Source organism: Bombina bombina, chromosome 2 (genome assembly GCF_027579735.1).
Source record: "Bombina bombina isolate aBomBom1 chromosome 2, aBomBom1.pri, whole genome shotgun sequence".
Lineage (NCBI taxonomy): Eukaryota > Metazoa > Chordata > Amphibia > Anura > Bombinatoridae > Bombina > Bombina bombina.
This window is the reverse complement of record NC_069500.1, coordinates 390,404,551-390,431,062: the sequence shown is the minus strand read 5'-3', so window position 1 is coordinate 390,431,062 and position 26,512 is coordinate 390,404,551. Positions and strand designations below refer to the sequence as shown.

The 26,512-nt window shown below is 36.2% G+C and overlaps 1 protein-coding gene across 1 annotated transcript in view; it reads right to left on the bottom strand.

The window, feature by feature from the left end:
- The window catches only part of ADGRD1 (adhesion G protein-coupled receptor D1), a 1,140,767-nt gene that overhangs the window by 332,003 nt on the left and 782,252 nt on the right, over positions 1-26,512 (bottom strand). Inside the window, exon 17 of the mRNA XM_053701862.1 lies at positions 16,027-16,130. Within this exon, the coding sequence (XP_053557837.1) occupies positions 16,027-16,130 (104 nt within the window). The remainder of the gene's footprint in view (positions 1-16,026; positions 16,131-26,512) is intronic.

Sequence of the window (26,512 nt, the reverse complement as noted above, 5' to 3'; positions counted from 1 at the left end):
CTGGAAGCCTAAAAAGGTGACCCTTGTCTGAGGAATCAAGAAACTTTTTGGTAAATTGATCCTCCAACCATGTTTCCGAAGAAACAACACTAGTTGATTTGTGTGAGATTCTGCACTATGTAAAGACTGAGCTAGTACCAAGATATCGTCCAAATAAGGAAACACCGCAATACCCTGTTCTCTTCTTACAGATAGTAGGGCACCCAGAACCTTTGAAAAGATTCTTGGAGCTGTTGCTAGGCCAAATGGAAGAGCAACAAATTGGTAATGCTTGTCTAGAAAAGAGAATCTCAGAAACTGAAAGTGTTCTGGATGAATCGGAATATGACGGTATGCATCCTGCAAGTCTATTGTGGACATATAATGTCCTCGCTGAACAAAAGGCAGAATAGTCCTTATAGTCACCATCTTGAAAGTTGGTACTCTTACATAACGATTCAAAATTTTTAGATCCAGAACTGGTCTGAATAAATTTTCTTTCTTCGGTACAATGAATAGGTTTGAATAAAACCCCAAACCTTGTTCCTGAGGAGGAACTGGCATGATTACCCCTGAAGACTCCAGATCTGAAACACACTTCATAAAAGCCTGAGCTTTTACTGGATTTACAGGGATGCGTGAGAGAAAAAAATCTTCTCACAGGAGGTCTTACTTTGGATCCTATTCGATACCCTTGAGAGACAATGCTCTGAATCCAATGATTTTGGACAGATTTTATCCAAAAATCCTTGAAAAACCTTAATCTGCCCCCTACCAGCTGAGCTGGCATGAGGGCCGCACCTTCATGCGGATTTAGGGGCTGACTTTGGTTTCCTAAATGACTTGGATTTATTCCAATTTGAGGAAGGCTTCCAATTGGAAGCAGATTCCTTGGGGGAAGGATTGAGTTTTTGTTCTTTATTCTGACGAAAGGAACGAAAACGGTTAGAAGCCTTAGATTTACCCTTAGGTTTTTTATCCTGAGGCAAAAAAACTCATTTTCCCCCAGTGATAGTTGAAATAATAGAATCCAACTGAGAACCAAATAAATTATTACCTTCGAAAGAAAGAGATAGTAATCTAGATTTAGATGTCATATCAGCATTCCAAGATTTAAGCCACAAAACTCTTCTAGCTAAAACAGCTAAAGACATGGATCTAACATCAATTTTGATAATATCAAAAATGGCATCACAAATAAAATAATTAGCATGTTGCAGTAAGCGAACAACGCTAGATATGTCAGAATCCAATTTGTGTTGCACTAAATATTCCAACCAGAAAGTTGATGCAGCCGCAACATCAGCCAAAGAAATAGCAGGTCTGGGAAGATGACCTGAATATAAATAGGCCTTCCTTAAATAAGATTCAAGCTTCCTATCTAAAGGATCCTTAAAGGAAGTGCTATCTTCCATAGTAATAGTGGTACGTTTAGCAAGAGTAGAAATAGCCCCATCAACTTTGGGGATTTTTTTCCAAAACTCTAGATTTTGCTGGTAAAGGATACAATTTTTTAAACCTTGAAGAAGGAATAAAAGAAGTACCTGGCTTATTCCATTCCCTAGAAATCATATCAGAAATAGCCTCAGGAATGGGAAAAACCCCTGGAGAAACCACAGGAGGTTTAAAAACAGCATTTAAACGTTTATTAGACTGAACCTCAATAGGACTGGTTATCTCAATATCCAAAGTAATTAACACTTCTTTAAATAAAGAATGCATATACTCTATTTTAAATAAATAAGTAGATTTGTCAGTCTCAATGTCTGAGGAAGGATCTTCTGTTTCAGATAGATCCTCATCAGAAAAGGATAAATTATTATGTTGTTGGTCATTTGAAATTTCATCAGCTAAATGAGAAGTTTTAAAAGACCTTTTACGTTTATTAGAAGGTGGAAATGCAGACAAAGCCTTCATAATAGAATCAGAAACAAATTCTTTAAAATTTACAGGTATATCATGCACATTAGAAGTTGAAGGAACTGCAACTGGCAATGTACTATTACTGATGTAAAAGTTTATCATGACAACTATTACAAATGACATTCGGTGGAAAAATTTCTACAACTTTAAAACAAATGCACTTAGCTTTGGTAGAACCGATGTCCGGCAGCAATGTTCCAGCAGAAACTTCTGAGGCAGGATCAGATTGGGACATCTTGCACAATGTAAGAGAAAAAACAACATATAAAGCAAAATTATCTATTTCCTTATATGACAGTTTCAGGAATGGGAAAAAAATGTAATAGCATAGGCCTCTGAAAGCAAAAAGCAAGAGGCAAACAAACAAGGGGTATTGAAATAATGAAAAAAATTTGGCGCCAAGTATGACGCACAACGTAACGTAAAGTCTTTTTTGGAGCCAAAAATGACCAGAAATGACATACTTGCATCACTAATGATGCCTCCATGTGAAAGATCTCGGCGTCACATATGACGCCGGAAATTACGAAGTTGCGTCATAAACGTACTTTTTCGCGCCAAAATTTTTTTTTGCGCCAAAAATGACGCAATAAAGTTTAGCATTTGAAGCACCCGCGGGCCTAATACCCGCAATTACAAGAAGTAGTCAATTGAAAAAAGACTAAACCACAGGTAAGAAATAAACTTCTTAAAAATGTTTACATTCCCAAATATGAAACTGACAGTCTGCAGAAGGAAATACATGAACCTGACTCATGGCAAATATAAGTACACTACATATATTTAGAACTTTATATAAATGCATAAAGTGCCAAACCATAGCTAAGAGTATCTTAAGTAATGAAAACATACTTACCAAAAGACACCCATCCACATATAGCAGATAGCCAAACCAGTACTAAAACAGTTATTAGTAGAGGTAATGGTAAATTGAGAGTATATCGTCGATCTGAAAAGGGAGGTAGGAGATGAATCTCTACGACCGATAACAGAGAACCTATGAAATAGACCCCCGTTAGGGAAATCATTGTATTCAAATAAGTGATACTCCCTTCACGTCCCTCTGACATTCGCTGTACTCTGAGGAATCGGGCTTCAACAATGCTGAGAAGCGCATGTCAACGTAGAAATCTTAGCACAAACTTACTTCACCACCTCCATAGGAGGCAAAGTTTGTAAAACTGAATTGTGGGTGTGGTGAGGGGTGTATTTATAGGCATTTTGAGGTTTGGGAAACTTTGCCCCTCCTGGTAGGATTGTATATCCCATATGTCACTAGCTCTTGGACTCTTGCCAATTACATGAAAGAAAACACAACACCGTTCACATGTGAGTACAAGAAATACATAAACATGCACATCTGATAGGTACATTTCCTTATAAGCTTTGTTATGCGCAGTTATGAAAAATAAGAAACCCCCACCTTGTTTTCTACTATATGAATTATCCAAATGGATCCCGCAATAAACAACAACATTCACAATGAAAATGTACACCCTCTATACCAAGCAGCGGCCTCTTGGACCACCAGAATGGTAAACTAAGATACGGGGGAAAGAAAGGGGAAATATAACATCAAGGGCCATTCTTGGACCCTGATCATAAAGAACTTTCAGTGGTTAAACATGATAACATAAAACTGTTTATTAGAGATAACTCAACATTAACAATCTAGAGATGCAATCAAATAAAATGAGAAAAATTAAAGGTAAATTATTTTCTCCATTAGAAAACTAATATTTGTCTTTTCCCCACAGAACAATTTAACTAGAAACAAATAAGCCTGAATCACTATTGGAAACAAGTAAATAAGCCTTCTAACTATAATTCAGGGTTTAAATGCTATTTGGAATAAATGGCTCACTAGAGATGTGATCTCCATGAAGATTATTTCATGATAAGGCTCGCAAGGTATCATGCAAGAGATAGTAGTGATTAATAAAACTGCTCTATGGTTTCAATATAGTGCTTTAAAGCAGTCTGCCACATAATAAATATTGGAGCTCTTTATCTGTAGCAAGTGGACTAGCTGGCAGCTGACACTAAAACCTTACAGTGCCAGGCATCTCAGTGTTTTCAATAGGCTAAAACAGTGCATAACTAGAACAGAAAGATGATACACTAGTTTAAAGTATCAGGCTTGAGCAATAAAAAATGAACATTAACCCTATGATTATTGAACCTCTTAACAGTTAGAATAAAAGTTATGTTCGACAGGTATGTTCTTAATGATAAAATACAAAGAAGATAATGAAAAACTATTAAGCTATCTGATGAACATTACAGTAGATGTGGATAACATATTGGGATTGTAAAAAACGGCTAGATTACAAGTCTTGCATGTACAGGTGTACCGCTCACTTTTTTGGCCAGACTCGGAAATACCGCAAATCCACTTACGTCAATTGCGTATCCTATATTTTCAATGGGACTTGCATAGCGCCAGTATTACGAGTCTGACCAAAGTGAGCGGTACATCCTCTCCTGACAAGACTGGTACCGCATTTAAAAGTCAGTAGTTAAGAGTTTTACACTGCAACGCCGTAGCATAAAACTCTTAACTAAAGTGCTAAAAAGAACACTAACACCCATAAACTACCTATTAACCCCTAAACCAAGGCCCCCCCACATCGCAAACCCTAAAATAAACCTATATTTATTAACCCCTAATCTGCCGCCCCCAACGTCACCGCCACTATATTAAAGTTATTAACCCCTAAATCCAAGTCTAACACTAACCCTAACCCCCCTAACTTAAATATAATTTAAATAAATCTAAATAAAATAACTATCATTAACTACATTATTCCTATTTAAAACTAAATACTTACCTATAAAATAAACCCTAAGATAGCTACAATACTGTATAACTAATAATTACATTGTAGCTAGCTTAGGGTTTATTTTTATTTTACAGGCAAGTTTGTATTTTTTTTAACTAGGTAGAATAGTTATTAAATAGTTATTAACTATTTAATAGCTACCTAGCTAAAATAAATACAAAAGTACCTGTAAAATAAAACCTAACCTAAGTTATAATTACACCTAACACTACACTATAATTAAATCAATTCCATAAATTAAATTAAATTATCTAAAGTACAAATAAAAAACCCATTTTTTTACAGAAAATAATAAACAAATTACAAGAATTTTAAACTAATTACACCTAATCTAATCCCCCTAAAAAAATAAAAAAGCCCCCCCAAAATAAAAAAGTCCTACCCTACACTAAATTACAAATAGCTCTTAAAAGGGCCTTTTGCGGGGCATTGCCCCAAAGTAATCAGCTCTTTTACCTGTAAAAAAAAAGTTAAAATCACCCCCCCAACATTAAAACCCACCACCCACACAACCAACCCTACTCTAAAACCCACCCAATCCCCCCTTAAAAAAACTAACACTAGCCCCTTGAAGATCACCTTACAGGGAGACGTCTTCACCCAACTGGGCCGAAGTCTTCAACGAAGCCGGGAGAAGTCTTCATCCAAGCCGGACAAAGTGGTCCTCCAGACGGGCAGAAGTCTTCATCCAGACGGTATCTTCTATCTTCATCCATCCGGTGCGGAGCGGGTCCATCTTCAAGACATCCGACATGGAGCATCCTCTTCATCCGACGGCTCTTCTCGAATGAAGGTTCCTTTAAATGACATAATCCAAGATGCCGTCCCTTCAATTCCGATTGGCTGTCAATCGGAATTAAGGTAGAAAAAATCCTATTGGCTGATGCAATCAGCCAATAGGATTGAGCTTGCATTCTACTGGCTGTTCCAATCAGCCAATAGAATGCCAGCTCAATCCTATTGGCTGATTGCATCAGCCAATAAGATTTTTTCTACCTTAATTCCGTTTGGCTGATAGATTTCTATCAGACCAATCAGAATTGAAGGGACACCATCTTGGATGACGTCATTTAAAGGAACCTTCATTCCAGAAGAGCCGTCGGATGAAGAGGATGCTTTGCATCGGATGTCTTGAAGATGGACCCGCTCTGTGCCGGATGGATGCAGGTGTCAGCGATGTCAGGGGCGGCAGATTAGGGGTTAATAAGTGTAAGATTAGGGGTGTTTAGACTCGTGGTTCATGTTAGGGTGTTAATTGTAGACATAAATGTATTTTCCCCATAGGAATCAATGGGGCTGCGTTAGGAGCTAAACGCTGCTTTTTTGCAGGTGTTAGGTTTTTTTTCAGCCGGCTCTCCCCCATTGATTCCTAAGGGGAAATTGTGCACAAGCACGTTTAGCCAGCTCACCGCTAACGTAAGCAGTGCTGGTATTGAGGTGAGATGTGGAGCAAAATTTTGCTCTACGCTCACTTTTTTGCGGTTAACGCCGGGTTATTAAAAACCCGTAAAACCAGCGCTTTCTGTAAGTGAGCGGTGAACATAAACTGCTTGTTAGCACCGCATAGCCTCTAGCGCAAAACTCGTAATCTAGCCGTAATATATTTAAAGCTCCAGTTAAGTACAAGGTCCCAAAAATCCTCAAGTCTCAAACCATGGGATCTTCATAAGGAGGATTTTGGAGACAAATTATTAATGGTTTAGTAATGAACAAACTATGATTCGTCATTTCATGTTTTTTACTATTGCCTAGTTTAACCATTTTTCTATTACATATATTTTGTGCTTGGGTCATTGATGTTCTTGCATGGGAACGTTGCTTCATGCTCCTGCCGACCCTGAGATGGTGCCATGGCTGAAATAATGGTGGGGTTTGCACCCAAGTCAGCTACTGAGCACTGCAGTAGTCTACGGGGTTCTATTATTTGTTTGTTTTTGCTTTGTTTTACCTAAAATATAGCTCTTCTGAATTGAAACATGCCGCAACATCACAACTTGAAATTCGCAGAATTTAAAAAGGTTGCAAATCACTCTCCATAGTAATCAATGGAGCAGCATCTATCTTGTAACTATTCACACTAATGGGCATAGAATGAGTTCCACTGTGAAGGATACTGACATCACAAAAACACCTTCAAGACAGAACAAAAGATTAAAAATATAAATATCTCGCTATAATACACACCACTCTACCATACGCTCGAAAAAGAGGCCCCTTTGTACTGTCTCTGAGATCACCTGGACACCATTTATTCTATACAGTCAGACTACTTTACCAGATAAAACTGATAGGCTTTGCTCCATTGCTAGTGGTTCATATTTGATGTGTGAGATATTTTATATACTATGAACTTCAAGCAGCTATTGATGTTATTAGCACTGTGAAATCTGTTGGCGCTCTACAAAAAACTGATAATAAGGATAATTGCAGGAACACCCACTAACAAAACAGGAAAATATAAGGGGAGTAATGCTCAATAAATAATGAATAAGTCTCATCTTTACAACTAGGTCCCTAGGCAACCTTATGAGTATCTATGAGACTAAGCCCATTTATGCAGATAAGATTAGCTTTTACTTTTGTTCTGTCAACAATGAGCAAGGTTAGTATTTTTTGCAAGGTTTGTAATTTTATTACATAAACCCCGTCGGCAGTTCATATGTTCAAGTTTAAGTGCCGTAAGTCAGATAAACTAGCGATGTCCAGAAATGAGCATAAATACAAATTTCTGGAGTCGCCAGTGACTTACGGCACTTTAGAAACTGCCGGCGCCTAGAAAAAAAATTATCAAATCTCCCGTAAAAGTCTAACCCACCTCCCAAAAATAAACCCGACACATAAAAACCCCTATATCCACCATCAAACCCACATCGGAACTAATAATAAAAGTATTAACCCCTGAACCGACAACCCCCCACAACGCAATATGCCTAATTAAATTATTAACCCCTAAACCGCCATTCACACACATTGTGATCTACCTAATAAAACTATTAACCCCTAATCCGCCATTCACACACATTGCAATCTTCCTAATAAAACTAATTACCCCTAATCCGCCATTAACCCACATCGCAATAAACCTAATAAAGTATATTAACCCGTAATCTGCCATTAACCCACATCGCAATAAACCTAATAAAATATTTGAACCCCTAATCCGCCATTAACCCACATCGCAATAAACCTAATAAAATATATGAACCCCTTATCCGCCATTAACCCACATCGCAATAAACCTAATAAAATATTTGAACCCCTAATCCCCCATTAACCCACATCGCAATAAACCTAATAAAGTATATTAACCCCTAATCCACCATTAACCCACATAGCAACAAACCTGATAAAACTATTAACCCCTAATCCGCCAAACCCACACAACGCAATAATCCTAATAAATCTATTAACCCCTAATCCGCCAACCCCCCACAACACAAATAACTAATTAAATTACTAAGCCCCCTAACCTAACACCCCCTAAATTAACCCCAATTACCTAAATTAAAAAATGCTGTTACAATTAAAATAAAGAAGCTAACATTACTTAAAAATTAAAAAAACTAAATTTAAATTAATCTAAGTTTACAAAAAATAAAAGTCTAACATTACATAAAATAATAAACCAAATTATCAAAGATAAAAAAATTAAACCTAATCCCTATGAAAGTAAAAAGCCCCCCCAAAATAAAAAAACCCATAATCTAATGCTAAACTACCAATAGCCCTTAAAGGGGCCTTTTGCAAGGGCATTGCCCTAAGTTAAACAGCTCTTTTCCTTAAAAAAATACTAAGTCCCCCCTCTAACAGTAAAACTCCCCACCCACCAAACTCCCCAAAATAAAAAAAACTAACACTAAAAAATCCTATATTACCCATTTGTATGGGCATTGCCCTTAAAAGGGCATTCAGCTCTTAGCTCTTTTAAGAGTGCCCAGAAATCCCTAATCTAAAAAAAAACAAAAAAAACCTAAGTCTAACCCCCCAAATAGGTACTCACCATTCACTAAAGTCCGGTGGAGAAGGTCGTGTTCCAGACGGTGAAGTCTTCTTCCAATCGGCCAACATCTTCTTCCAAGCAGGGACCTCTTCCTTCTTCATCCAGGACCAAGCCGGTGCGGAGCTGAGATGAGCGTGAAGCAGGACCGGGTGACCACAGAGCCCTGGAGCATGGAGGATTCTCTTTGTACGATTACCGCTGTACACTGAATAGTGAATTCAAGGTACGCGTTTAAAAATGGCGTCCCTTGCATTCCTATTGGCTGATTTGATTCTTCAAATTCAAATCAGCCAATAGAATGAGAGCTACTGAAATCCTATTGGCTGTTCAAATCTTGCCCCTAGTTGTAACATTATATTTACTGAACTACTCATTGTTTTAATGGATGTATTGTTCTATTGCAGAATACTGTGTAGATAAATAGTAATATTAAACTAAAAAAAATGTCAAGCATATTGAATAAATTTGTAAATTATTTTCTGCAAGAAAAAGGTTGTGATAAAGTTATTTAAAATGATATTTAAAGGTAACAGCAAATGCTTATCTGAACACAACTCATCCATGTGAACAGGTTGCTCTGTAGATGTACTGGTGGACAGGGACATGTTTCCACAAACATGAAAAAAATAGTTGTATTCAGGACAGTAAAATCCATTAAAAATAAACTTTATTGTCCTTTAGAAATATTACATCACATATTAAATCAGAAAATACTATTTATAATATATTAAAAACTTGTTTCTATTGGAAAAGGGCTCTTCAAAGTTAGATTGTGAGGTCACAACAAAGAGGCACTCAGGTGTCTTCTTTTTGTTTTTTGTCTGGTCCTACACTTTGTGTATGAAGCATGCAGATATACTGTACAGTAGCAAGACATTTTGAGAACACTTGTGTGATCTGATAGTGAAGCACTTGGCTATGATTACACACTACTCACCTACCTTTCATGATGTTTAGCTCACAACAGAGCTCCCAGCCACCTCAGATACTGTGTGATTTTCATGGTTTTGGAGCTTTATCCCACTACATCTCCAATAGATTTCCCTTTCACATAAATGTCCTGGTTTACAAAGTTAAACCAGGCATCACAAATAGCATCCTTGATCCAATCCACAGTTTGATGAATCATCCCCATTGCATACCCAGCTATTCCCACTGCACACTACTGCCCCTACTCCTGCCGGTCCTAGATCCAATCACAAAACATAAGTGACTTTGCCCACAAGTTTTCATCATTTAGCTTTAGTCTCCTATTCTCAAATGACTTCTGGCAGTAGTGGAAATACTCGCCCTGGTGCGATATTTTTTTTGGGGCCCCCCAATGGTAAGTCAGTAGTAAGCAATAGCATGCTGCTCTGTATAATGATTTTGAGAATAGATAGAAGGACCTGCAAACTGCACTAATAAAAGGTTCTCCTGCATTAGGATTGTACACATTCTGCACTAGCCTATGTATAAACTGGCTGATATGGGCCCTGGTGCCACTGCACCTACTGCACCAATGGTAGTTCCGCCCGTGACTTCTGGGAGATGTTGGGAGAGACGTCACAGAGTTTATCCGTATGATTCATTACTGCAGCACCAGATGAATTAGTGGAAAACCTCTCTTCTGTTCTCGGTAACTGCCTTATTAATGTAGTGTATAGGGGCTCCAATACAAATGTATTTGAGCCTGTGGGTATAGCAAAGCTATAAATCTTGCTAAAGCATTTTTTTGTTTTTAAATAGTAGAATTCTAAATAATAAAATGTGCTCACTGCTTCTGTAAATTAAAAAAAATATTCCAATGTGGAAAAGATTGGGCACCTGTGTGAAAAAATGAAACCAAATACATTATGGCTGGCTATACTCACCACACACAGGTAGTACACAAAGATATACAAACGTATGCAAAAGCATCTCAAGCAATATTTGTGTTTAGCAAACCCCAGGTAAATCGAATCATTTCATCCTGTGCTTAGTGAAACACTGCAGGCATCTCTCCTTGGTAATACAATTGACTGTTATCAGTCAGCTTACAAGCTGCCATTGTTTCCATCAGAGCTGTGCAGCCACATTATGAGACAGAGTGACACAATCTGTCTTCTATTAATTACATAGTTATCACGTTATACAATAATGGGAATATTTAAGCATCAGATGTTGTGTATGAGCATACATGTAAAGGGGTTAAACAAACATGTAAACTCCCGTGTGTGCGAGGAGCAGCTTCTGATCAGGCTACAGTTTATTACCCAATCAGGTCCTTCAGTTACACAGACTTAAAGGTGAATGAAAGTAAAATTAAACTTCCATGAGAGAGCATATCATTTTAAAAGATTTTTCAATTTATTTCTATTATTAAATTTACTTGGTTCTTTTGGTATCCTTTATGAAAAGCATACCTAGATAAGCTATGACGATGACTTTGCAGAAGTTAAATACATAGATAGATATTAAAGCAATTTTATGTCAATTTAAAATTAACCATTCTCCTGAGTTTATCCCCTTTGTGCGTGTTAAAAACATATCTAAGGTCCATAATGTAAAAGTAACAAGCTCTTACAAATGTTCCTTAAATGTCTTCCTATACAACTTTAAAGTAAGGTGGACTTTACATAAACTGTTAAAGATAATGTTAAAAACATAATATTTGCCACAATATCACATGTGATTAAAAACAAGGTGTAACCACTTTGTGTACTGCAACAAATGTCCTTATATGACAGCACTTGATGTCACCGGATATGCAAATAGCCATTTTATGCATTTGATTTATTCCTTGGCTGCTGGGGAGGACAGCGATGCAGCAATATGAGACGTGCTGCAGCCTTGTCTAGCAGCCACAGATTTAAAGCAAAGGTGAACTGTCCTTTTGTTATGCACTAACAGTTCCATTGCCTACAGTAAAAAAAAAAAGTATTAATGAAACTATTTCACTACAGCACGGCTACTGCATGGCACAGATTGTATTCATAAACAATTTATCTAGACTTTCAAAAGTCCAGCGGGTCAAAAAGCTTCTGCTAAAATTGTTAAATGTCCGCAGATTAATCTGAAATGCTGGAGGTTTTCTTGCATCAACAGTTTCCATTTTTTCAGCCGGCACAATGTACTGATTCACTGAGATCTGCCTGCGTGGGGAATATTAAATCTCAGCTCTTCCTTCAGCTGTCTCAGTAGAACAATTCTCCTTCTGTCTCATTCTAGCGAGTAAAAATCACTGTATATAAATTGGAGATTTAATGGTGATATGTGGCTTGTCATAAACTCTTTTAATGTATTGTCTACTCTGTGCTCTGTTATCCTCAAGAACGTGAAGCTGTTTTCACTGAGAAGTAAAGTGTATATATTGGAAGTTGGAACAACCTTTCCTATATATTTATATATATATATATATATATATATATATATATATATATATATATCTTTTATGACAGCAGATTACTGTAGGTGAGATTGGGAGGCACTGTGTAAATATATACATAGGTAAAATCACTGGAAGTCCTTGTGACGCTGTTTGACATCAGTGAACCAAACAACTTACATTTGCAGTGTCTGATTTAAAAGTTGTCACTTTAGATGTCAGATTGTACACACCCATTAGGACACCGCTGTTTATCTTACTGCCAGCCAACAACGATTCTGCCAACTCACGGACTACAGTTTATCCTCCCTGGCAAATGGCATTTATCAAATGAGAGAAAGAGTAGACGGAGGATCTCTTATGAAAATGTTAGTTTTGTGCTATTACATATATTTATATCATCTTTTAAGTTTTAAATAACATTTTAATGCAAAAATTATATACTCTGAATCATCAGGGAATGTACTACTTGCATTGCTGATCCAAGCTCACTATCAGAGTGATCACAATCTATAATTTGATAATTATTGAAATTCTAACAGCTGCGTATGAGCCCTTTTTAAAGATGATGTAATCACAATCTCACCCATTTCCATTGTTATTGTCATTATGTTTTTTATCATCGTTTCAGTGAAAAATCTTCCTAAGCTTGACCAGAAACAAAATTCTCAATACCGTGGAGAATTTAGCGACATTTACTGGGGTCTTTTTCACTTACTGAATTCCACAGCGGAAAGGACTTGATAAAGTCACCAAACAGAATGCTAAACAATTTTACACTAATAAAAAGTAGCCAAATTAATAATCCAACAAACACACATGCTCAATATTTCTCCCAAATCCCTTAAATAGACACATATACCATATTGTGCCGAGTATAGGCCGCACCCTTAAAGTTTGGTGCCATTTTACAAAAAATTAAATTTTCACCTCCACACTTCTCCTCCTCTCCCTGCAACATTTTTCAGGCACCATGACCAGGCTCCACTGTCAGCTTGAGCCATCTCCAAAAAAAAACTAAAAGTGTATATGTATAAATTATAATGTCTATTTATGTGCAAAGCGGATCCAATTGACGCTTAAACATCTGTCATATGCTCTCTGCTCACAGTAATGTCTCTATTTAGTCCTAAACTCAGGAGGGTTATGCTGACTGAGGACCGTGAGGATGGGTAAGTCAGGTTATGCACTCAGTGTTTGGGGAGAATGTATTTACAAGTTAGGGGAACTACCTTGTCATCCGAGGCTTCCACATCTGAGCCATTCTCTATCCGTATATACTCCCCACTTTCAAGAACAGACCGCCGCTACTCCTTGTGCCAATCCTCTGCTTCCCACGCCATCGTAATTGATAGTCCCAGTCACGCACCTTGGAGCAATCCATTTCTGCCAATAGGTCTATTTAACAACAGGAACCAACCTCCAGAAAATGTAAACAGCGGTCCCAGTAACAAAAAAATGAAGAGGATCCTGGGTCTATATGATGTTTTTACTGAAGATAAATAAAGTTCACCTTTTAACTTTAACACCCAGGATCCTCTTCCTTTTTTGCGAAAATCCAAGTCTGTCCACCTACTGCCCAGCCCCAGACGCCCACAGCAGCTCCCATTGTTACGCTCCTCACTGCTGCGTCCTACTCCCCCTCCTGTCTGCTCCGCTCCAGCCATCCATAGCACACACGCTGCTGCAAAAACGGCAAATAATATTCGATTACAGGCTGCATCTGATTATAGGCTGCATCCCTAATTTAAAGATTTACATTTGGGGGAAAAAGTGCGGCCTATACTCGGGACAATACGGGGTATCTTAACAGTACAACAGGTTGATTTGCACACATCACCTACACGCCATTAAAAGGAATCAATCAACATAAGGTCCTTCAACCTCTGATGTAATTTACTAAACCCACAAATTCACCATTTTATTTTTTTGTTAATTCTGTGCATTTTGTTTTCAGATTAAATACTCGGAAAACAAGAGAAAGATTGAAAACAACCTTTTGTGTTTAATTCTACAAAGGGGTTAAACACAGAAGTAAATCACACAGGGTAGCTGCAAGTGTTGCAGCTCACTGAGCAGAAAACAATTAGTGATTGGTGGTTATGTCCGACGGCCACTTATGATTGGCTCATAGACCGTTGCTTGTTAGAATGCAAGTGTGACTTTCCTTTAGGGTCAGTAATAAAAAGTTACTTTTGCTTTAGAATGCCAATTTAGCCCGAAATTACAAGTGGAGCGGTATTTGTTGCTCTCGCTCATGCGCTAACTCCGCTAGAAATAAGTTTTTGTGTCGGGCAGCACTCGTATTAAGTTGCAAGTAAACAGTTTTTGCTCGCGTGCTAACTCAATGCGCATAGAAAGCCAAACTTAGATTAGCATGCACACAATAAAGTATTCCCCTATAAAAGTCAATGAGCAAAAAATACCCTAATCGAGCGCAAACCCGATCGCATATTTTAAGTGCGCTAACTCAACATGAAAATATGAATATTTCAAATTCCAATATTCTTCACATAGCAGAATATGTTATATTTATTCATAAATGCATATTTCTACATATATCTGATATCCAATGGCATTTTGGTACAATATACTGTATATCTAAACCTATATAAAAAACAGTTCAAAAGGATAGCATTCACCAGTGTTAAGTGTTAAATTTTATTGAGATGACGTTTTCGGGGTATCACCCCAGTCCTCCTCAGATCACATAGCATATATATATATATATATATATATATATATATATATATATATATATATATATATATATATATATATATATATAGACTAGGAATATAGGCATAGAACATATTCTGCTATGTGCAGAACATTGGAATGTGAAATATTTACAGTAAAAACACAGAATAACACTTTATTAAATATGAATGTTGAATACATTTTGTATGTTTCCATCTACTTGACTGCAAAGGTCTCCAATGTGTTTATATGTGTATATATGTCTGTTAATACATATATAAACATATAAATACATATGTACATATATATATATATATATATATATATACATGCATATTTAGACATATATATATATATCTATGTTAGAGCCCATAGCAGTCCATTTTTTTCTGACACCTTATATCTTTGAGCCCTTATAATTTTTTTGAGCAATATTTTTTAAAATATTTTTTATCAGACAGTGTTATTATGATTTTAACTGTATTTTGTAATGTGTTTTCAATGTGTTTTGTGCAACTTTTCGAAACAGTTAACCAGAGCATTCTAGTGTGAGCGTAATCATGTTTGCTTTTAACCATGTAAATGAGCACTAAACCTGACGCACGCAAACACCAGCTATAAACCCCTTTTTGGTGAAACACTTGCAATAATAAGATAATTAGTTTTAAAATACAACATATATAATCTAATAGAACATGGAATTCTCATAGTATCACAATTTTAAGACTATATTTAGTGTTTTATAGACCTATACTTTTGTGAGTCTAAATACATTGATATTTTACAGTATATATTTCTTTATTTATAGACTTTGTAGAACATTATACTTCATAATAAACATATTTCCAGCTCATATTTCTGTTCTGCAATGCATTGCAAGACATTCTGCAGCAAAGCGACGTACTTGTTAGCTGTGTATTCTCTCACTAAAGCATCAGAATGCTGATGATAAAAAACAGCTCTAGAACATGTCTTGAAAGCAAATTTAAACCTCCTCCGATCAGGAAATTAAAGTAATTTGACCAAAACCATTCAGCTGTTACAAATATATAGGAAAAATCTAATTAAAGGGTTTGGGAGAATTAATTGTGTTTATGATTGAGAAAATCCCAAAGATAGCATGCACAGGTTGTCCTTAATGAAAATGCACATAAATCGCAGATAGCCTTTAAAGGTAATATTTGCTCAGCAGGGAGCAGAAGAAAAAATATAATAAAATGTGAAAAATTACTTACGACAGTATAGCAAATGTGACCAGTGTAATTGCCAAGCAGAAAATGGAGAGGGAGCAGCCGACATAACTGATGGAGGACAGCGCCGCCTTGTGGGAGTCAGAGAGCTATGCAGGGGGAAAAGACAAACAAAATACAAATGTTAATAATTTGTAGCTTTTTAGGATAAGAAAGTGCAGGTAATCTAATATTCAAAATGTAAGAGATAAAGAGTAAGGGTAGTGCCAAGTCAGTGGAGATGTGATACATTTAATAGCTAAGAGACTATACATCTGCAAGGTTTTCAGGCCCTAGTATACAAGTTTACTGATTCCATGTCCTAGTATGATTAATAAATATGAGTATATGAGATTACATAATAAAGATCCCCCTGACAGACAGTAAAAATGGGCAATGATTCTATGTTACAACAAAAAAAGGACAACCTGAAAAAAGAGAACATTTGCATTCTATGCACCAAGAAATCAGCCTTGCAAGCTCGCACTATTTATCTAATAAATATACTAATACAACTTACACTATTTTATAACCACAGTCCTTTTAATTATATTTGCTTACACAGTGACTTAAAGAGACTTAAATGTGAAAAAAGAAAGTTAATCTTATACTATTTTATTTTCACACTCTTGATAGCATTTATCTATGTGTTTAATCCTTGCAAAGAGGTTAAACATATAAAGTCCGCTCCAGGGGCGCGATCCGATAAAGATCGTATTTTGCGTCGCAAGCGAGGGAACCCCTGCCGCCCGCAGTTTCAGCTCGCAACTTGAGCTATCCTATATACGGCGCCGTCAGAGGCTAAAGTGCCGTAAGTCTCACAAACCAGCGATGTCGCCAGTGAATTACGGCACTTTAGAAACTGCCGGCACCTACAAAACCTGACTAAAGTATTAAATCTCCCGTACTGTCTAACACGCCTCCCTAACATAGCCCGACACGTCTAACCCTCTATCCGCTATCCCCCCTCACTATCCTAACAGTAAAAATGTATTAACCCCGCCGCCAGCTATATTAAATCTATAACCCCCTAAAGTGAGCCCCTACCCCGCCGCCATCTATCTCACCTACCCCCTAAAGTGAGCGCCTACCCCGCCGCCATCTATCTCACCTACCCCCTAAAGTGAGCACCTACCCCGCCGCCATCTATCTTACATACCCCCTAAAGTGAGCCCCTACCCCGCCACCATCTATCTTACCTACCCCCTAAAGCGAGCCCCTAACCCGCCACCATCTATCTTACCTACCCCCTAAAGTGAGCCCCTACCCCGCCGCCTTCTATTTTAAAAATATTAACCCCTAATTTAATCCCCCTACACCGCCGCCAGCTATATTAACCCTAATTATATTAGGGTTAATATAGTTAATATAGTTATTATATTATATATATTAACTATATTAACCCTAATTATATTAGGGTTAATATAGTTAATATCGTTATTATATTATATATATATTAAGTATAATAATAATAATAAGTATAATAACCCTATCTAGCTCTAACATCCCTAACTAAATTCTTATTAAAATAAATCTAATTAATATTAATATTATTAATTAAAATATTCCTATTTAAATCTAAATACTTACCTATAAAATAAACCCTAAGATAGCTACAATATAATTAATAATTACATTGTAGCTATTTTAGGGTTTATATTTATTTTACAGGTAACTTGATATTTATTTTAACTAGGCACAATAGCTATTAAATAGTTAATAACTATTTAATAGCTACCTAGTTAAAATAATTACCAATTTACCTGTAAAATAAATCCTAACCTAAGTTACAAATACACCTAATACTATCACTAAATTAAATAAACTACAAATATCTAAACTAAAATACAATAAAATAATCTAAACTAAATTACAAAAAAAACAAACACTAAATTACAAAAAATAAAAAAAAGATTACAAGATTTTTAAGCTAATTACACCTATTCTAAGCCCCCTAATAAAATAATAAAGCCCCCCAAAATAAAAAAATTTCCCTACCCTATTCTAAATTAAAAAAGTTCAAAGCTCTTTTACCTTACCAGCCCTTAAAAGGGCCTTTTGCGGGGCATGCCCCAAAGAATTCTGCTCTTTTGCCAGTAAAAGAAAAACACAATACCATACCCCTATTCTAAACCCACCCAAACCCCCCTTAAAAAAACCTAACACTACACCCTTGAAGATCTCCCTACCATGTCTTCACCCAGGCGGGCCGAACTCTTCATCCGATCCGGGCGATGTCCAATCAAGCGGCAGTGAAGTCTTCTTCCATACGGGCGATGTCTTCAATCAAGCGGCAGTGAAGTCTTCTTCCATCCGGCGATGTCTTCTTCCATTCGGCGATGTCTTCAAGCAAAGCAGCATCTTCAATTTTCTTTCTTCGCTCCTCCGCCGCGGAGCTTCCATCCTGCACGACGACTTCCCGATGAATGAGGTACCTTTAAATGACGTCATCCCAGATGGCGTCCGTCGAATTCCGATTGGCTGATAGGATTCAATCAGCCTATCGGAATTAAGGTAGAAAAATCTGATTGGCTGATTGAATCAGCCAATCAGATTCAAGTCCAATCCGATTGGCTGATTGGCTGGGTGAAGACACGGTAGGGAGATCTTCAGTGGGGTAGTGTTAGATTTTTTTAAGGGGGGTTTGGGTGGATTAAGAATAGGGGTATGTGGGTGGTGGGTTGTAATGTTGGGGGGTGGTATTGTGTTTTTCTTTTACAGGCAAAAGAGCAGAATTCTTTGGGGCATGCCCCGCAAAAGGCCCTTTTAAGGGCTGGTAAGGTAAAAGAGCTTTGAACTTTTTAAATTTAGAATAGGGTAGGGACATTTTTTTTATTTTGGGGGGCTTTATTATTTTATTAGGGGGCTTAGAATAGGTGTAATTAGCTTAAAAATCTTGTAATCTTTTTTTTATTTTTTTGTAATTTAGTGTTTGTTTGTTTTTGTAATTTAGTTTAGATTATTTTATTGTATTTTAGTTTAGATATTTGTAGTTTATTTAATTTAGTGATAGTGTAGGTGTATTTGTAACTTAGGTTAGGATTTATTTTACAGGTGAATTGGTAATTATTTTAACTAGGTAGCTATTAAATAGTTATTAACTATTTAATAGCTATTGTACCTAGTTAAAATAAATACCAAGTTACCTGTAAAATAAATATAAACCCTAAAATAGCTACAATGTAATTATTAATTATATTGTAGCTATCTTAGGTTTTATTTTATAGGTATTTAGATTTAAATAGGAATATTTTAATTAATAATATTAATATTAATTAGATTTATTTTAATAAGAATTTAGTTAGGGATGTTAGAGTTAGATAGGGTTATTATACTTAATATATATATAATATAATAACGATATTAACTATATTAACCCTAATATAATTAGGGTTAATATAGTTAATATATATAATAAAATAACTATATTAACTATATTAACCCTAATATAATTAGGGTTAATATAGTTAATATAGATGGCGGTGGTGTAGGGGGATTAAATTAGGGGTTAATATTTTTAAAATAGAAGGCGGCGGGGTAGGGGCTCACTTTAGGGGGTAGGTAAGATAGATGGCGGCGGGGTAGGGGGCTCACTTTAGGGGTAGGTAAGATAGATGGCGTCGGGGTAGGGGGCTCACTTTAGGGGGTAGGTAAGATAGATGGCGGCGGTGTAGGGGCTCACTTTAGGGGGTAGGTGAGATAGATGGCGGCGGTGTAAGGGGCTCACTTTAGGGGGTATGTAATGTAGCTTGCGCCGGTGTAGGGGGATCACATTAGGGGGTTATACTTTTATTGTAGGTGGCGGCGGGGTCCGTGTGCGGCGGTTTAGGGGTTAAATACTTTATTAGGGATTGCGGCGAGGGATCGCGGTTGACAGGTAGATAGACATTGCGCATGCGTTAGGTGTTAGGTTTTATTTAGCAGTTTGCGGTTGACAGGTAGATAGTCATTGCGCATGCGTTAGGTGTTAGGTTTTATTCAGCATGTAGTTTAGGGAGTTACGGGGCTCCAATAGACAGCGTAAGGCTTACTACGGCTGCATTTTGTGGCGAGGTGAAAATGGAGTAAGAGTCCTTACGCTGTATATTGGATACCAAACTGCACTGGTTTGGTATACCTGTCTATGGCCCAAAAAACTACGGGCGACAGCAGAAATATATGGGCGTAACTTCTAGGTTACGCCGTATATAGGATACCAAACCAGCGCAAATTTCAGCGTCGCCGGCTTTCGCGGGCGACGCTGCATATCGGATGGGGCCCCAGGACAGTAATGCGCTACTGGGATCTAGCTTAACACAAAAGCTGAGGCAATGACAAGAGGCATGTGTGGAAGTACATCGCTGTTGCTGAGCCTACCTAAATGTGTTTTTCAGCAAAGAATACAGAGAACAAAGTAAATATGACAAAATAAGAAAATGGAAAAGTCTCTTAAAATTGCACTTTTTATCTGAACCATGAAACTTTCAGTTTGTGTTTTATGTCTCCTTAATATAATTCCTGTTAGATTAACCTGAAAAAATATGACTGTTCCATTTAGCTGAGTACAGTTTTAATCTGGGTCATCCATCATCATTTTCTAATACATTCATACATCAAACTAAGTATGCCATCTTCCTCCTTTATGTATCCATCATTCTTAGGATAGAAAGGAAATGCCTGGAAATAGATGTTTTGCACAGCAGCATGTAGAATATTTGTTTCTAAGTAGTCATATTTATTTCGGGCTAGATCACAAGTGGCGTGCTAACAGTTGCATGTGAGCGAAAAGGGGTTTATCGCAGCTGTTTATGTGTGTCAGGTTTTTCCGCTCGTAATGGAAGGAAACGCGATTGCTTGAGCGCAATTGGGTTAGAACAACCTCAGAGCTCTGATGAACTGTTTCGCAAAACATATATTTATGTATTTATATGTGTATATACAAATATATAGACATAGATATAAGTGCATTGGAGCCCTTTGCAGTCAAGTAGATGAAAATATGAATAAGCATATTATGCAATATTCATATTGAATAAAGTGTTTAACTATGTATTTACTGTAAATGTTTTACATTCCAATGTTCTGCACAGAATATGTTCGAAGTATTTCAAAATAGATATTTCCTATATATATATATATATATATATATATATATATATATATATATATATATATATATACAGTGTCTGTGTATAGCCATACTTATATACAGTATAATCAAGTATATATATATATATATATATATATATATATATATATATATATATATATATATATATGTAGTATCTATGTATATCCACACTTATATACAGTATAATCTTGTATAGGTATAAATATATTTTTGTGCAAAAAAATATCAGAAATATGTATTATGTATTTATGAATACATAAAACATATTCTTCTAGGTGAAGAACATTAGCATGTGAAATATTCATATTTTTATGTCGGGTTAGCGCAAGCAAAAACAGTTTACTTTCAACTCATAATACGAGTGCAACCCGACGCTCGCAAAAAACGAGTGCGTTAAATAGCGCTCCACTTGTAATCTGGCCCTTAATCTGGCCAAATTCAAGTTGTTGTTTTAACTATAAATAAATACATTGTAGGCATATAAAGGAACAATAATGCTCTAATGTGCTAGAGCACTTTATAATTAACTATTGATTAAAGGGACATGGAACCCAACATGTTCCTTTCATAATTCAGATACAACATACCATTGTAAACACATCCAGTGTACTTCTATTATCAAAATGTCTTCATTCTCTGCTATCTTTTGTTTAAGAAGCAGCAATGACTGGTAGCTAGCTAAGCCAATGACAACAGGCATATGTGTGCGGCCACTAATCAGTTGCTAGCTCCCAATAGTGCATTGCTGCTGCTTAGTCTACCTGTGTATGCTTATCAACAAAGGATACCAAGAGAAATAAGAAAACTAAATAATAGAAGTAAATTGGAATGTTGTTTAAAATCACAAGCTCCACCTGAATCCTTAAAGTTTATTTCTTACGTTATTGTCCCTTTAACAGAATTATATTTTGAACCCCTGCAAAAGTGTTAGACACATGGTTAAAATCAGCTCCGGATTAGCAATCAGTATTGGGCAGCTCTGCTCATATCCTGCTTTTGACTGTGTTTAGTTGTTTTGCAGGGGTTAAACACAGTTTTGCTCAAGCAATAGTGCAGTAATAGAATACAACACCACACCCTGCAGCATGTGTAACTCATACGTGTCCAGGAAAACATGGCCAAGGTGGAAACCCTAGGTGAATCATATAACACACGCTGCCATATAATAAACCGGCGTAAGTAGGAAAAACTGGCGAGGTTCAGAAATGTGTGCAACTACACATTTCTGGCGTTGTCAGTAACTTACGTCAGTATATTCCACGCGTAAATTAAAAATAAAGAGTAGTTCATTTTTTATGTTAAATTCACACGTAAAAATCAAAACCGAAAGAAATTAATAAACCGACACGTCAAAACGCCATTCAAAACCCCTAAATCGCCATCCCCCCACATTCCAAACACTAATTAAAGTTATTAACCCCTAAACCGCCTTCCCCCGACATAGCAAACACTAAATAACATATTAACCCCTAAACCACCATCCCCCACATTGCAAACACTAAGTGAAACTATTAACCCCTAAAACGCCATCCCCCAACATCGCAAAGTATTAAACTAATATCTTAAACCCCCTAACCTAACACACCTAACTTAACCCCAATTTAAATTCACATAAATTAAACTACCTTAAAAAAAAAATAAACAACATGTAAAACATAATTAAAACCTAAGCTTAAACTAAAAAAAAAAAATAATCGATAAAAAATTACAAAAAATAAAAAGCTACATAAAAAAAAACAATATCCAAAATAAAAAAATTATTTCTATTCTAATACCCCAAAATAAAAAAACACCCCAAAATAAAAAAACACCCCAAAATAAAAAACACCCCAAAATAAAAAAATAAATATAATACTAATCTGGAAAGGAACACAAGAAGATTTGGAATACACCTTCAAAGTGATGAACCAAAATGAACTTAATCTACGCTTCACGTATGAACACAGTCAAAAATCTCTTACTTACCTTGATTTGGAAATAGAAATAAAGAACAACACTATTAAAACATTGACTCATTTCAAAAAGGTGGACAGTAACAACTATGTCCACCAAACCAGTTGTCATCATAGAAATTGGAAAGCGAACATCCCAAAGGGACAACTTTTAAGGATGAGAAAAAATTGTTCAGATCCACAAAAATGGGAAGAACAAGCCCAGATAATCAAGGCAAAATTCCTTGAGAGAGGTTACAATGAAAACCATCTGGACCAGAGGATAGAAGAGATCCGAAAAATTGAAAGAAAGGAATTAACCAAATATAAAGACAGGACCAGGGTGATTAATGACAATGAGACCCTTGATGTACCACTAATAACAGAATACAGTGAGAATAGTCGCATTATCGAAGACATCTTTAGGAAGCATTGGAACATACTGAGGGATGATGACATCCTTGGAGAAAGGTTACCCCAAAGACCAAAATTTGTATATAGAAGAACTAGCAATCTGAAGAACAAATTAGCACCAAGTATAAAGAAAGTCAAACAATTGGAAATAAAAGACACATTTGGGAAAACAATAAAAGGCTTCTTCCCTTGTCATACATGCAAGGCATGCAAATGTGGCAAAAAATCAACAGAATTCCAATCATATAAAAACAAGGAAAAATACAAGATCAATGACTTAATACGATGCCAAGATAAGAACGTAGTGTATCTACTTCAATGCCCATGTGGTCTCCAGTACGTGGGACAAACGTCCAGACAACTGAGGGATAGGATACGCGAACATCTGCTGTGTATCGAGAAACTCAACAAAGAAACAGCATTGTACAAACACTTCTTGGAAAAACATCCTGGAGACACTAAGGCTTTAACATACATAGGAATACAGAAAGTATCGAAGAACTGGCGAGGAGGTAACCAAGAAAAAAGACTACTCACTGAAGAGTCAAAATGGATCTTTCGTCTAGATTCCCTCTACCCAAGAGGTTTGAACAACAAAGAGGATTTGTCCCACTTATTGAATCTGAATTGATTTCGTGCCTAAATCAACCAACACTGTGGAAGAGTACCAAAATAACTCATAAGAAGAAAGACCTCACGAAAATAACAACATAAATAACTCTCACTTTGAGAAGACCTTAAGAATTGTTTTATCTTGAAACCTAAGTAAGAGATTTTGACTATCCGGTGAAAACATGTCATCTGGAAATTGAAAAAGAGACTAACACAAATTTTCCCACTAAAGAAACTATAACTAAAGAAATTACACTCAAGAACAATTTCAAAAAATATCCCACAAAAGCCTGGAGAAAATTAAATAACGGACAAATATAAATCTGAACCGATGTGAAATCTCTCCCTCGACTCGTTTCTGACTCATCTTAAACAAATGCCCAGTCAGTTATTTGGTCCCATATTATAAAGACTAGCGCAGTATATCAGATTAGAAGCTATCTAGTCCTTTTACAAGTTGAATATTAACAACGTAGTACGAATTACACTTTAAATTCATTTATAGCTAACAGCTAAACACTCTGTCCAATAGAAGCATCTATAGTAATACCATTGATCGATCATAACATTCGATCATTTTTTCACTCACTCAGAACAAACAATCAACAGTAATCCAACATCGTAACTGAGTACATATCCTCCATAAAAACTTCTATAGAGTAGCACCACCTCTAGAATAGTACACACAAGCTCAAAAAATTCCTGACTGAACCTTAGAAAGACCTAAGATACAATTAAGGAATGACCAAGCACAAAGGTCAGAAGGGTAGAATGCAATAATTCCTCCATTTCTACTCTTATCCACGTTTCAAAGGCAAACTTAATCCCTATAGGGCATAAGGGTAGAAGGAAATAGCCCTTCCATTTCTACTCTCATCCACATTTGTAAAGGTAAATTTAATCCCCACATACCCAAAAACATATTAAGGGAATAAAAAGCAAACAAAAATACAGAACATTAAAGCTATAAGATCTATTAGAAAAAACTTGCTTCATGGAGTAACCTGGAAAGTCTAAAGGTTGGATAATCAGAGAGAGGTTTTTTGAGATCCAAAAAACTGGCACGATTATAATGAATGCACAATTTTCATTTCTTGAGTTGAAGAAAAATCGTGACCCTCGCAATGCAAATATTGAATAAAACCTGTGAATGAACAGGTTTTAAAAAAGAGTAAACCACAACTGTTTTTAAAAAAACAATGTTAGCAAAACGAAAAAGACATATATCTGCATGACGTTTAAGTTATACAGTGTTAATATATAGCGGCTAAATGGAACTAAAGTTCTAACTATCTACAAATTGTAAATAAACATAAGTAAAACCTATTTAGATCGTGAACTACTAGACCTTATAAATAAGCTCACTAAATATCAATACGAATAGCAAATCTGAGCAGACACTGTCAGTTTCCATAGGCTGACACGCTCATAAAATAAACCGAAAAAAACACAGCTGATACGATAAACATACACGCTTCTACAACAATTAACAAAACCAATAGGGATGACTATACGGAACACACCTTAGAATTTGACCAATGAGGTAACACCCACACTTCTATAACATTTAACAATAGCCAATGGGAGTGAGTATTTCGGACACACCTTAGGATTTGACTAATGAGGAAATGAAGGAAACGGAAGTTCAAAGTAAAAATAAACACGAAAGAATAGCCCCAAAGTATATTTAACAATAGCCCCAAAGTATATTCAACTAAGCACACAAAAAAACAAGTCAGACAAAACGAAACATTATAACAAAATAAGAAAAAGATTTGCGTTACGCAAACCGGAAGTGGTAATTGCCACTTCCGGTATTACGAAAATGCTAATTAAACAGGGTATAAAAAGACCCCAAAGAATAAGAAAAACCAGTCTTGAGAAAGGTCAGTGTATGACCGAAACGCGTCGACTGGTAAGTGACACTCTGGTAGGATTATTTTGTTTAAAACCATCTGCACTATTATTGTTTTTGTTTTTGGCAGAAAAGAATAGAAAATTGCTGAGAATTGCACTGACCATTTGGGTCACCACTTAGAAGATAGATTGCACTTCACACTGGCGAGAGGAACATTGGGAGATAAGTTTCTACACTCCAATTGGGAGAAATAACAAGTACACATTTTTATCCTAATTTGACAATTTTATGGATGTGTGATTGTTCACAATTTTTCAGGACTATTTTTTCATTCATTTTTTCTTTTTTTCACATTTGAAGTTTTACTTTTTTCATTATTTTTGTTCAACGTTTTTGTTTTTATATCACCACTGACTGTGACCTCCTTTAACCCCTTAATGACCGGACCATTTTTCAATTTTCTTACCCTTAATGACAATGGCTATTTTTACATTTCTGCAGTGTTTGTGTTTAGCTGTAATTTTCCTCTTACTCATTTACTGTACCCACACATATTATATACCGTTT